Raw genomic sequence first — 12,616 nt, 5'->3', positions numbered from 1 at the left:
CAGGGGCTTACTTCTCACATATCAATGAGAGCAGTCTGATCCAAGTTTAAGCTCAATGATAAGGCGCCACCATTTTGTAGCCGAGTCCGAACCGCGTGCCGCATTGTGACACCTCTTTGGAGAGAAGTTTTTACATGGCATAGTACCTCACAAATATTGCCATCATTAGGGAGGAAAAACCACCGCTGAAAAATATTTTTTCTGATGATCTCGCCAGGATTCGAACCCGGGCGTTCATAGCCGGACATCCTATCCTCTGCGATACGATGGCCTCCCACCGTATCATTAAGTTCAGTTTAAGTCTAGTATAATTAGTTTAAATATGAACTTCTAAAGAGGTAATATTATGAACTAAAGGGGTTAAGTGGACAGAATCATTAATATGCGGCCTATATAAAAAAGTTGATTGATTTGCCTCTAACTGGACGTTGAGGTCTTTACAATGAGTCCCCATTGAAAATTAAATCAAATAAAATATCTCTGTGACCCAAAAAATCTAATCAAAACACGGACAATATGGGCTTTTTACATTTATAGCCTTAAATATTCAGCTTAAACTAGGAGGGTGGTCCCAAAAGTCACCGATCCGACATTAAGATAATGGAAGTAGTATAAAAATAAATGTTTTCTTCTAAAACATACATTGTAAGTTATCTCTCTCGGATTATTTTTCGTTTCCAAACTTAAAAAAATGGCTCGGCAGAGAAATATTTGCCCATAAGGAGGTGTATCGAGCTTAAAGCAGATTATGTTCAGAAATAAAAAAATGTTCCCCCGATTTCTTGTGTTTTCTTTGCTAGGTCGACTACTTTTGGGGCTGTCCTGTTGGTGTAGCCACATTTTTTTCCCTTTTAGATATGCACTAAAGGCACATCTGATCCATTCATCGCTAGAACTTCTGTAAATAAAGGGGAGAATTAAGAATAATCTATTTCGAAGTTGAATGGGATTGCATGGTGACATGTTTCGTGTGGCCACTGGTTATAAAAAATATATTCGGAACGTTGGCGTCAATCCCATATCAATAGATTACATCTGCTATAGGTGATTGATGGTCTTCAAAAACGGCACTCACTTGGTAGCTGTATGCCACTAATGCCCGGCATTGGATAACTATGATCACCACACAGGCTGGAACTTTGAGGTCCGATCTGTGTGGTGTTCATTGTTATCACGAGAAGCGTAGCTCCAATCAACGTCCACAGGTTGCGGTTAGTGGAATGCTCTATACGGAGTAGCTGCAATAGCAGTCGCGGACAATCAGCCGTATCGAGTGGAGAGTCTCGGTGAGAGGCCGGCCGTCACCGGCTCTTGCAAAATACTGAGTGCTTATGATGTTCGATATGACAAGGCGAGTTATTGGAGGCTTTAAATAACTAATGCCCACCATGTTACCGCGGCGATCGGTCCCTTGGACCGGAACGAGCTTGCTCACCTATGGGTGCTAGACGAGGATTGCCATCTCCTCATAAAGACATGTGGCTACAACAACAACAACAACATGCCACTAATGTCACGGTGTCCTCATTATTGCCTCACTGATGTGCTGAAGAACCGAAAAGCTGGACCATCCGCTCGAGTTAATGAAGATTCAGCCCGGAGTCTCCTATTGACGTTAGCCTAGATAGATAGGTGATGTGAATGGCTGCAGCGAAATCTTTAAATTAGGTAGTGCTTAGTGCTACCATCTCGAAATCTGAAGAGACAAACCACTTTTACAATAAAATCCTATAGTCTTTTATCAAATTTAATAATCTTCCGTTTCTCAGCCTTAAGCAGGGTACTCTCTTTTTAGTTGTGAAAAACTTGACCAACACAATACTACCATCATATTAAACTATGATTAATAGTGCCCAATTTCTACTTTTAAGTCATGAGCCTAAAAAGCATTTTAGTTTTTCACACATTTTTCATTCAAATTTTTTATGTGGAGTTTGACAGTTGTTCACTTGAAAAGCTGAATAAAGTACCAAACATCAGAAAACTTCTGCCAAAATGAAAACTTAAAAACATATATTGCTTACAATTATGTGGTTCTGCTTGAATATTCACTGCCAACTTATCTTCACTTACCTCATGTCGTGCCCATTACAATGTTGTTGTGCGCCCCAAAGTCACAATATGCTTGAATGACCACTAAGCCAACAGCACCACCCAAACACATTTCCATACAAACACACTTTGGCAAGCGTTGCTGTTGTATTTGCTATGTTACTAAAATGTAAACAAATTCTATGCTGCTTCGAAATTGTCCAAAAGTTCTGTAATTCCAAAAACGTTTTCAAACGCACTTTAAATATGTTGTACATTTTCCGGTGGGAAGGCTTATTGTTGTTAATTAAAATTGCACAAAACACCAATTAAAAACCAAGATAAAAGGCAATAAGCAAATATTTTTTAATTGAGGAAAGAAGCAACACAACAATGAAAAGAAAACAAAATACTCAAAGTACCGTTAGAAATGAACTGTCAAATTGATACAAGAGAAAACAGGGATGTATATACAAGACTATGCGGTAGCTGCCTGTTGTGTTTGGCTGCGGCGGCTGGCGTTCAGCGGCAAGTGTCGTAAATCCATTCATGCACATGAAAATATCATTGGGGAAATGTGTAATTTATTATAGCAATTATGCTCAAAAAAAAACTTTTTTTTTATTGAAACGATCATATTATGTTCTTTAGAGCAATAGAAACATAATTGCTTTTTGCTGTTATGGTTTGTTTGTCTGCTTGCTTGTTTTTTTTTGTGGTTTGGTTTTGTTTTTTACACACACGCCATAAGTATGAAGTTAAGGTACGTGCCAGTTGCAGTTGCAGTGTTTGGTAGCGTACGCATGCATAAAACAGGTCTATGGGGACAACGAAAGCACCGGCTTATAAAACATAGAAAATAAATTTGCATTGCGATTATAATAAAAAATTTCACCCAAATGATTAAGAAAGCCCATTAAAATGTGTAACAAGCAGTAACAGCATCTCGTTTTGAAAACTCCAAAAAATGAAACGATAGTAGATGAGGTGACAGCAGCTATAAATTGATAAGATAATAGTTGGGAGCATGTTGTAAATAACCAAAGACATCCAAGTGGACACTTAGCTTAGGCAATAAAGTGATGCCAAAAATGTTTCAAATTTGGTAAACAAAGACATCCAATGTATTTATAACAAGAAAAAGGCATTAAGTTCGACCGGGCCGAAATTTGGATACCCACCGCCTCGGGTATATATATTAACCCTCTTTCGTCAAAATCTGGTGAAACCTGGATAACTTAAGCACATAAATTCGGCACGGATATTGAGTGGTCTATTTTGTAGAACACAATATTGGTCTTTTTGGCAGCCAAATATAAACCGATCATATAGGACCATATAGGACACGGATGTCGAAAAGCCTAACGTAAGTCACTGCGTCAAATTTCAACGAAATCGGATAATAAATGCGCTTTTTATAGGGCCAAGACTTTAAATCGAGAGATCGTTCTGTATGGCACCTATAACCAAATCTGGACCAAATTAAACAAGGATATAATAATCATCGTACTTTATTATATCTCCACTACTATACCCGTAGTTATATCTTAATAGTGGCTGGTCTCTATCATATTTTTGTCAGGTACCGAGAACTCATATACAAGTAACACTTCCAGACAATAAATCTGCTTTTTATGGGATTAAGACCCTAAATTGGAAGATTGGTCTATATGACAGCTATAACTATATAGTCTGATCTGACTCATAGTTGGTTCGGATGTCGGGACGCTTAAACCAACTCACTATTTCAAATTTCGACGAGCTTCAGACTATTAATCGGCATATCGTTCTATAAGACAGCTATATCTAAATACATTCCGATATTTACTATATTTGGGTCAGATGTCGGGTGGCTTAAAATAACCCACTGTTTCAAATTCAGCGCAATCGGGCAATAAATAAAGCTTTTATGGGCCTCAAACCCTTTATCGGGATATCGGTCTATATGGCAGCTATATCTACTTATAGTCCGATGTAATCCATGTATAGGTCAGATGTCGGAAGGCTTTAAATAACCCATCGTTTCAAATTTCAGCGAAATCGGGTAATAAATATATCTTATATGTGCTTCAGACCCTTTATCGACAGATCGGTCTATACGGCAGCTTATAAAGTACGATCTTAACCATATTTGGGTCAGATGTTGGGAGGCCTTAACTTCACACTGTTTCAAATTTCAGCGATATTGGATAAAAAATAACGAATTTATTGGTATTATGCCCTTTATCGGCAGATCGATCTATATAGCAGCTATATCCAAATATGGTACGATTGTATCTGTGCAAAATTTCAGTTCATCTCAATTTTTGAAGGCTGTAGAGTGATTACCACAAAAGGACGGGCAGATACACGGACGTCGTTAAATCGTCTTAGAATTTTACGACGAACCGAAATATATATACTTTGTTGGGTCGGAAATTGATATTTCGATGTGTTGCAAACGGAGGGTATAAAAATACAGTATTGCAATTGCGTCTTTTGGACGCCCGGTGTCCTCAGTAAACAAAGGCCCAATCTCTCAGTTATATTTTAGGTACGGGTAGTGTTCAACAGATGTCGTTGGTTAAAATGAATCAAATCTTTTAGCGATTTTTCTAAAATTGTATATTTAAACTGTAATTTTGCATCAGCGAGCCCTTAAATAAACAAATTCATGGATTAAGTTAATCCGCACATGCACTGATCTGGTATATATGTACTTTTGATAGAATATGTGATAGTGGTGCCATTCCAATGAATACAATGCCATCTATGCGTTGAAAATTATCCCTAATTGACTTTTGCAAATGACGTTTCTTATTGTATTGGGTTGCCCAAAAAGTAATTGCGGATTTTTTAAAAGAAAGTAAATGCATTTTTAATAATACTTAGAATGAACTTTAATCAAATATACTTTTTAACACTTTTTTTTCTAAAGCAAGCTAAAAGTAACCGCTGATAACTGACAGAAGAAGGAATGCAATTACAGAGTCACAAGCTGTGAAAAAATTTATCAACGCCGACTATATGAAAAATCCGCAATTGCTTTTTGGGCAACCCAATATTTTAGGTCTTTGTGGTAAATCTGTATATTTGCACGAACTTGTTGTTGTTGTACCAATGTATTTTACACTGAAGCGGCAGCATTTGCCGATGAAGAACTCCTTTGGGTCAATGCGGTACTTACAACCTGGTGCTATGGGATTATGCACAAACTTGCCATTGTGATATGTAAACAAACCTTTAAAGCTCCCAAGAATGTCTAAAAATTGCAAATTGGGCCTTAAAAATAAGGAACAACGAATACTAGGGCTAATTCTTTCATATGATTGAGTGCTGTCTGATTCAAGTTTAAGCTCGATGATAAGGCTTGCCCAGAAGGGAAAGTACTTAGAGAATTTTTAACGGCTGCATAACTCACAAACTTCGCCAGCATTAGTGAGGTGATAACCAACACTGAGAACGTATTATCGTCTTCTCGCCAGAATTTTAACACAGACGTGCAATGTCAAAGGCTGAACTATGCGCTAGGATGGCCTACTCACATTAAATGCCCACCACGGAATATACATCTTATCAAAATTTGTCAACATTTTGAAGTTTTTTTTTTGTTGTGCCCACGTTCGAGGAAAATATGCAAAATGTTTTGAAACGTTGTTACAGTGTGTTATACACTGAGACGGCATGCCTTGCCGATGAAAGACTCCATCGGGTCAATCCGTTGTTGTAGCAGTGTGTTGTGTTCTTTCATCTGCTTGGTTCTGCTGAATATTTACGAACTCTGCGATTAAAGTCTGGGTCGAGCCATCTGGCTGACCAGTTAAACAGGCGACGTGTGTCGTGTAGGCCCAGGCACAATCGGAACAGACATTGGCATCAATCCATGCTTTGTAGGAGTTGAGGCGGCTGCTACTGCCGGATCATGATTGTATTCTGGAAAACTTGATTGTCGGAATCGAAGGGACTTTCAAATTCAGCTCCTCTTTCACCTCATAGGTCATGGCTTAAAGTTCCAAACTATGTGGTGCTCATAGCCATTCCGTGCACCATACGGATCTCCCATGGCCCAAAGTTTTCTGGATTTTCTAGATAGATCTATCTCATCTTCTGCAATGGATGGACGTCCGCCAAGCATTATATTCGGTTGGTATGATTTCGCATTGGCTTTAGTATCCTGGTGATTACTTTGTAAATCCGTTCCGTATGAGGAGGTTGTAGGTGATGTGTTGGCAGATCGCGTCTCTAAGCATCCAGAATCTGCTCCTTACATGTCTTGGAAAGGGATCTAGCATAGTGAGTTCATCAGCTCACTAAGATCTTTAATTTTAAGAATTTTGGTCTCCTTGTGCAGATGGCCGATGTTTGGTATCTGTAAGTTTTATCAGGTTTCCTCATTTTGTATTCTCACAGGTATGAGCAATACGCTGGCGCTACATAATTCATCACCGATCGGCCAATCGCTTTGTAGATGGTTAATAACGCTTCATACCTCAAGTGCTGTCTGCCAAAGATTTGAGGTTTTTGTTTTTTGCCTTTTCTTCTCTCCTGCCAGTAGCACAGGCTGACGACAAAAAGAGGAAACAACAACCAATCCCATGGCAGCCGGTTGTACGTACCGGATTGACCCGATAGAATCCTCCATCGGCAAGGGCTGCCGTCTCGGTGTACAATACCCTGCTACAACAACAATAAAAAGAGGCAATCCCATGGCAGCCGGTTGTACGCACCGGATTGACCCGATGGAGTCCTGCATCGGCAAGGGCTGCCACCACAGTGTACAACACACTGCTACAACAACAAAAAGAGGCTGTCGAGGGTCATACCTAAGATCTTCGGGTGATTCATTATCAAAAGTTTTTGCACATCGGCTTTGAGAACTCCTTTGTCGCGGTAGTGTAAAGTGTGATGAAGAATTAAAGATTTTAAAGTTTCAACTCCTAAAAATTTTTGTTATGTCAGGGAGACAAAAGTTTTCAGTAGGCAAAGCTCGTCGATGGTACTCCTTGGTATGATACTTTGTTAGGATAGAGCAATTTTCCCCTTACTATCCGCTTTTAGAGGTGTAGAGGTTGAACAGCATTGGGGATGTATACATTGTTGAGCTTTACGGGGCTTCCACTTGGCGTTCAGAAAGTTTTTCAGAATATCAATCTACATGCGGTTAATGTTTTGCTCTGCACAAATCCTTTATATATCTGGATATACTCTATTTTAGAAATACAATTCAGTATAACTATACTTTTATACACATACACATTTATTAAATATGTAATTAACTTTAAAACATACAATAGGTTTTTGTAATTGTAATTATCTTATAACTTATTTATATAACAGTATTTGTCTACTTAGGCTAAACAACTTGCAACTGCATGGATTGATCTTCTAATTTGGCGGCATTATCATAGCGCACAAACTTATTAATTTGGAATGATTCATCTTCATGATAGTCAGTGTCTACTACAAAAACGTCTACCACTTTTTCGATAGTGTACTGTTCCTGCAGCAAAGTGTTGACAAAAATTAAAGGAGTCACCTTAATCAAACCCAATTTCGAGGGGCATATTGTGAGGGGAAATTCACGATATTGCCCAGGGTCGATAACACCCAAGCTAAATTCAGCAGAACCCGTATAGGGACAACTAAAATCAATGGGAGTTGGCAACTTTACCACCAAGTCCATGGGCCTCTCAGCTGTATTGGTAACACGACAAGTAAAGGTAAATGGCTCCCCAACTTTGACTATATTCAACGCATCTATTACCTCCAGGCGAACGTCTTTGTATTCGAAGGGCTGAAAAAAAATTGCTTATACAAAATTTTCAACATCAAATTGCCACTTACCAATCTTTGCAGTTGGCTTGTCTGCAAACGACCCTTTTCCCCCAAATTTGAGCGCCAGACTATGTCAAGCTTCCCCACATTATTGGCAGCACGCAAAGCCTTGATGTCTTTGGCTATCTCAGGCTTTGGCTGAAAAGAATATGAAATATTTTCTCTTTAATGACTCAATGCCTTTGCTTCATATTCTACCTTTATGCAGTACAAAAACTGACAACTGTTGTTGGGTTGTAGCATATTTTTGGAAGTAAAAACCGATTCACCATTTGGCAAGGTATTTAACGATGTCACCGTATATTGGTCCGAGCTATCAAGTTCTACTTTTTCAAGGCAAAATGGGCCTGTAGTTATGTTTTGTATTTGAGCCTCCAAATAGATTTCATCCATTTCAGCATTGTAAAATTTGGTTTTCACATCAAGTGGTTTTAGTACTTGGAATTTAAAGAATTTTCTAAAGTATTGTGCAAACCCAGCAGGGGTATTATAATTCACTTCGCAAACTAAGCTAGATGCACAAATGGAAATTAGTATGTCACTCATACATACATATTAAGTTTTTTACACTTACATGTGTGTTCCAATTTCCTTTACTTCATAGCGTATTGTATCGTCCAGAGTCTCATCTGCTCCAAGTGTGGTTGGCTTAGTTTTGTTTTCATGCATGGGCAAATTAATGCGAGTATTATTGGATTGTAGGTCGGCCTTTACAGTAACGCCCTCCACAGGATGCGAGGTGCAATTATGCACACAAATATAACTGGAAAATGTTTCGCCCAAGTAAATGTTGCCAAACGATTGTGGTAGTAGCATAAACTGACCGGCAGCTAAGGTCTCAGCACCAGCAATTGAGGTGCCCTCTGATTCCAGAACTTGTTTGAGACTAAATTGGGGCAAATCTCTCGGTTCGCATGATATCACTTGGGGAGCAACCAAAGTTGGTCGTGTTAGCCGCATTACTAAAAACGAATATCGATTTTAATTGCAGTTGTTCAATACTTAATTTGGTAAAGAACATACCTTTTAATGCTAGTAAATGTTCTCCTTGCTCGATAGGATTCATTCTTTTTAATCTCACAAATAATCTATGCTGCTGTTGAAGAAAATTGACCAAATGACCCAAAGGTATTTGTTTACATTTCAACCGAAACAGCTGTTTTAGCTGTCAACAGTATTTTGGAGTGTGTACACATTCCGATTAGTTGTGAAGACAAGTCTGCTATAGTATGCTATGAGCTATTTAAACGGTACATCTTTGTAAGTTGTTCTTTTTAGCGGAAAATGGTCAATTCGTTATTTTGCTGGTTTGAAAAGGAAAGACCACACTTATTTTTTATAGTTCTTTCCACTTGGAACAAATCTAGATTTACGACAAGATTTCGGAAATCTCGTGTTTTGCAATGTTCTCCTTGCAGCAAATCTCCTTTCAATTCAAATGCAACACTGCGTTTCCATTGAATACCGGTTATTAGTGGGATTTTTGGGCAGCACTTTTTCTTAACATCTGACAATTTTTATTGAAATTATAAAATTTAGTCGTAATTTAATAAAATCGTTTCACAATCTTAATAGCTGACGGCCATGTATATGCTGAACACAATAAAAATGCTAATCTCAATAAAAACGCTGCCAAAAACATCACTGTTGACAAATAAAACTTGCATAAATCGTAGTGGAAACGGATTTTTGAGATTATCTCAAATCAAGTGGATTTGGGCTCTAGTGAACCATGGTTTAACTCACACAATGCAAACCATCCTATTTTATTTTTTTTTTTTTGGACATGCACGCATAAGTACGCAATAGAGCTGCGCGAGGTATGTAACTCCACCTTGAGAGTTGATTAACTTATTCTGTCAGATGTGTGTGTAACTCACACAATACACAACTCCACTTTAAGGATGACAAATATGCCGATTGAAAATGTCATCAAATAGGAGAAAACGTAAACAAAGAATGAATGTAAAAAGAGAACAAGTCGGCATCCGCAATGTGAAGTACTGCAAAATTAGGAAAAAGTTATGTCAGCTGATCGCTTGGCATAACCTTATTCAGTGAATCCTGTTGAACACTCTTAAGGCCAAAACAGAATGAGCGCTTTGAGCTTTGGTTTTGAGCGTCGCGTTACAACAATGCAACTCTGCACACAAATCCCACAAAAGCAATACTCATGACATAATTATCAGGTAGTGTATAGTAAACAACTGAGTACAATTTTTTCACGCAAAGTGCACTATCTATCAACGAGTTTTGGTTGTGTGTGTGTGTATTATAGTTGAGAACCATAACACACAAACAACGAAAAATGGCGCGAACTGGTAACGTACTCAAATCAGAGTTGCATTTATCACTGATTTTGACAGATAGTGCTCTCAATATTTTGTTGTTGGGCAACTGCCACTACCTGTAAATGTTGCCAAGAACACGCAAAAGCAACACAAAGAGAATTTTTGACTTTTCCGCATTGCTTTATCGAATTCGTGTGCAGAATTGCATTTTTGCAACGCGACACTCAATAATAAACCTCAACCGACTCTTGGATTCTGACTTTGACTTTTCACACGAACAACTGTCAAAACGCACTATAAAAAAGTGGTGACGAAGATATAATAGTAGCGACATGTCGCTGCATCACGACAAATTTCGCACAACTTTATTAGCAAATGTAATTGAATGCTCACGAAATGGGCCTTTGTTGTGTGTTGTTGTTTGACTTTTGTTTGTGTTCTGACATAGAAAGGAGTCGGTCGCATTTCGCAATAATTCAATAAGCATTTTCGCTGTGAATGAAGTTAGGGCTTTAGGGCTAGGCTTTAATTGCTGATTGTTGTTGTAACCACATTTCCATGTGAAGGTGGCGATCCTCGTTAAGCTCCTTAAGGTGAAGAAGCTCGTTCCGGTCCAAAGAACCCATCGTCGCAGGATCAAGGTGGCCATTGGTTATTTAAAGACGCCAATAACTCGTCGGTGCCGCCCGGCCTCTCATTTAGACTCTCCGCTTGATACCGCTTATTATCCCTGACTGCCGTTGCAGTTACTACGTATGGAGCATTCCACTCTCCGCAACCTATGGACCGTCCGGTAGCTCACAGCTAAGCTTTTTGTGACTGCAATGAACAACACAGAGATAGGACCCCAATACTCCGGCCTGTGTGGTACTCACAGCCAAGATATATTCGTGCACTTTCTGTCAAAATCAGTGATTAGTGAAACTCTGAGCAAGTAACATACACAAATCTTACTAGTTCGCGCCATTTTTCGTTGTTTGTGTCTGTTGTAGTTCTTAACTATTATAGAAGCACGCAACCGAAACTCGTTGTGCACTTCGCGCGTAAAAATTGTACTCAGCTGTTAACGGTACACTACCTGATAATTATGTCATACTCACAGCTATTCCGTCCCGGGAGGTTCTCCGGGTGTTAATTTACTAATCTGGTAAGGTGGCAGCTGATCAACCAACCCCTTGCAATAATCAACGGTGTCAAAAAAATCTTCGAGCAGCTTCCCAATTTTACCTAAAACAGCTGCTGTTAGTGGTTGTTGTAGCAGTGTGATGTACACTGGCGCGGCAAACCTTGCCGATGAGGGACTTCATCGGGTCAATCCGGTACGTACAACCGGGATGGTACTGCTGATAAGATAAATCTTACACTTATTATGGCGTAATTCTAAAATTTGGCTTAGATATGCACAAACATTGGCACGAATTATCTATGGCAACAAGAGTAAATCAAAGAGCAATGAATCGTAAAATTGGAAACAGTTCTTAACTAGCAGCAACATAAGCAAAACCGTGCAGCTTTTTTTCGACTTCAAAATCGATTATTCGACTTTTTATTCATTGAAAGTCAACTTCGACTTTTCTACCCAAAAAGTCGAAAGTCGACTTTGGCATCCCTGTTATTATTATTATTATTATTATTTGTGTTTTGGGAATTAACGTATTCTAAAATATTTTATAAAGCATGTGGCCTATTATTATGGCAATTTTACGCAGAAATGCGGTATATATTACTTTACCAATAGCCGGCGTCGTTGGATTCATAGGATATAATCTAGAGAGCCTGTTGTCCGACAAATATACACCTTACAGCAGTAAGAACCATCCTTTATTATTAAAATCCTCTTTTTTATTTAACAACAAACTCAAAAATAGAAATAGAAACTTTGTCTATCGGGACAACGTCCAATACGAAAGGCATATATGCCATCGCACATTAGTTTGTGAACTCTTGTGTTAATAACGCTGTGAGTTACATGCAACTTCTTTTGATGGCGATTGGTTTAATTGATGGTTTTCTACTAAACTTTGCAATTACTACGTAGAGGCGAATCGAAATATCTATACGTTTATAAAGTTTAGGCCTTTTTGTGCTATGTTATTTTGTTATCATGAAAAACATGGAACATTGTTGTCATGCCACAGGTCGCTTATTGTGTAATCCACATTAATTCACATGTTCTATTTATTCGTATCTTTTCAGAATCCATACAAGAAAATCGAGCAGAACGTTTAACAGAAGATTTGGCAAATGCCACCCAAGTGGAAAAATTGCGCTTAAAGGAAAATGTTCTTGAACGAAACCTATCGCCTTCCTTGCAAAAGAAAATGTAATAAATAGTATATTAAGAAATTTATCAACATCTTGTGATTTTAGAATTATATATGTGCTAGTGTTTTGTTAGCAAATAGAAACTTGTTTTGTGACTGTATTTTTTTATTTTATTGCGTGGTTTGGTATTTACAGAGGTTTAGACAGGCTGTCAC

At 38.4% G+C, this 12,616-nt stretch overlaps 3 protein-coding genes across 3 annotated transcripts in view; 1 reads left to right on the top strand and 2 right to left on the bottom strand.

Moving 5' to 3' along the window:
• The window catches only part of LOC106094415 (protein grainyhead), a 467,628-nt gene extending 465,348 nt beyond the window's left edge, over positions 1-2,280 (bottom strand). The window contains exon 1 of the mRNA XM_059370613.1: positions 2,074-2,280. The gene's annotated coding sequence lies outside the window, so the exon portion shown is untranslated. The remainder of the gene's footprint in view (positions 1-2,073) is intronic.
• Positions 2,281-7,285: 5,005 nt separating this feature from the next.
• On the bottom strand, positions 7,286-8,974 carry LOC106083502 (probable trafficking protein particle complex subunit 13 homolog). Its single transcript, XM_013246579.2, has 5 exons — positions 8,869-8,974; positions 8,420-8,807; positions 8,044-8,356; positions 7,855-7,983; positions 7,286-7,804 (listed from the first exon to the last, which is right to left on the bottom strand). The coding sequence occupies exons 1-5, from the start codon at positions 8,909-8,911 to the stop codon at positions 7,364-7,366; spliced, it is 1,314 nt and encodes a 437-aa protein (XP_013102033.2). The 5' UTR covers positions 8,912-8,974; the 3' UTR covers positions 7,286-7,363.
• A 2,774-nt stretch (positions 8,975-11,748) lies between these two features.
• Positions 11,749-12,561, top strand: LOC106083505 (small integral membrane protein 12-A). Its single transcript, XM_013246583.2, has 2 exons — positions 11,749-11,943; positions 12,333-12,561. Exons 1-2 carry the CDS (start codon positions 11,814-11,816, stop codon positions 12,461-12,463), a joined length of 261 nt encoding a protein of 86 aa, XP_013102037.2. The 5' UTR covers positions 11,749-11,813; the 3' UTR covers positions 12,464-12,561.
• Positions 12,562-12,616: the final 55 nt, after the last annotated feature.

Source organism: Stomoxys calcitrans, chromosome 5 (genome assembly GCF_963082655.1).
Source record: "Stomoxys calcitrans chromosome 5, idStoCalc2.1, whole genome shotgun sequence".
NCBI classification, from domain to species: domain Eukaryota; kingdom Metazoa; phylum Arthropoda; class Insecta; order Diptera; family Muscidae; genus Stomoxys; species Stomoxys calcitrans.
The sequence above is the reverse complement of the archived record's forward strand: the minus strand, read 5'-3'. Positions and strand labels throughout refer to the sequence as shown.

Excerpts from the sequence above, each read along its gene's own strand:
- LOC106083502 (XM_013246579.2), bottom strand. The coding sequence starts at position 8,911 with ATGAATCCTATCGAGCAAGGAGAACATTTACTAGCATTAAAAG. Across the intron at positions 8,808-8,868 it reads ACATTTACTAGCATTAAAAG|TAATGCGGCTAACACGACCA; the intron begins GTATGTTCTTTA and ends ATTCGTTTTTAG. Across the intron at positions 8,357-8,419 it reads AAGGAAATTGGAACACACAT|CTTAGTTTGCGAAGTGAATT; the intron begins GTAAGTGTAAAA and ends TTGTGCATCTAG.
- LOC106083505 (XM_013246583.2), top strand. The coding sequence starts at position 11,814 with ATGTGGCCTATTATTATGGCAATTTTACGCAGAAATGCGGTATATATT. Across the intron at positions 11,944-12,332 it reads CAAATATACACCTTACAGCA|AATCCATACAAGAAAATCGA; the intron begins GTAAGAACCATC and ends GTATCTTTTCAG.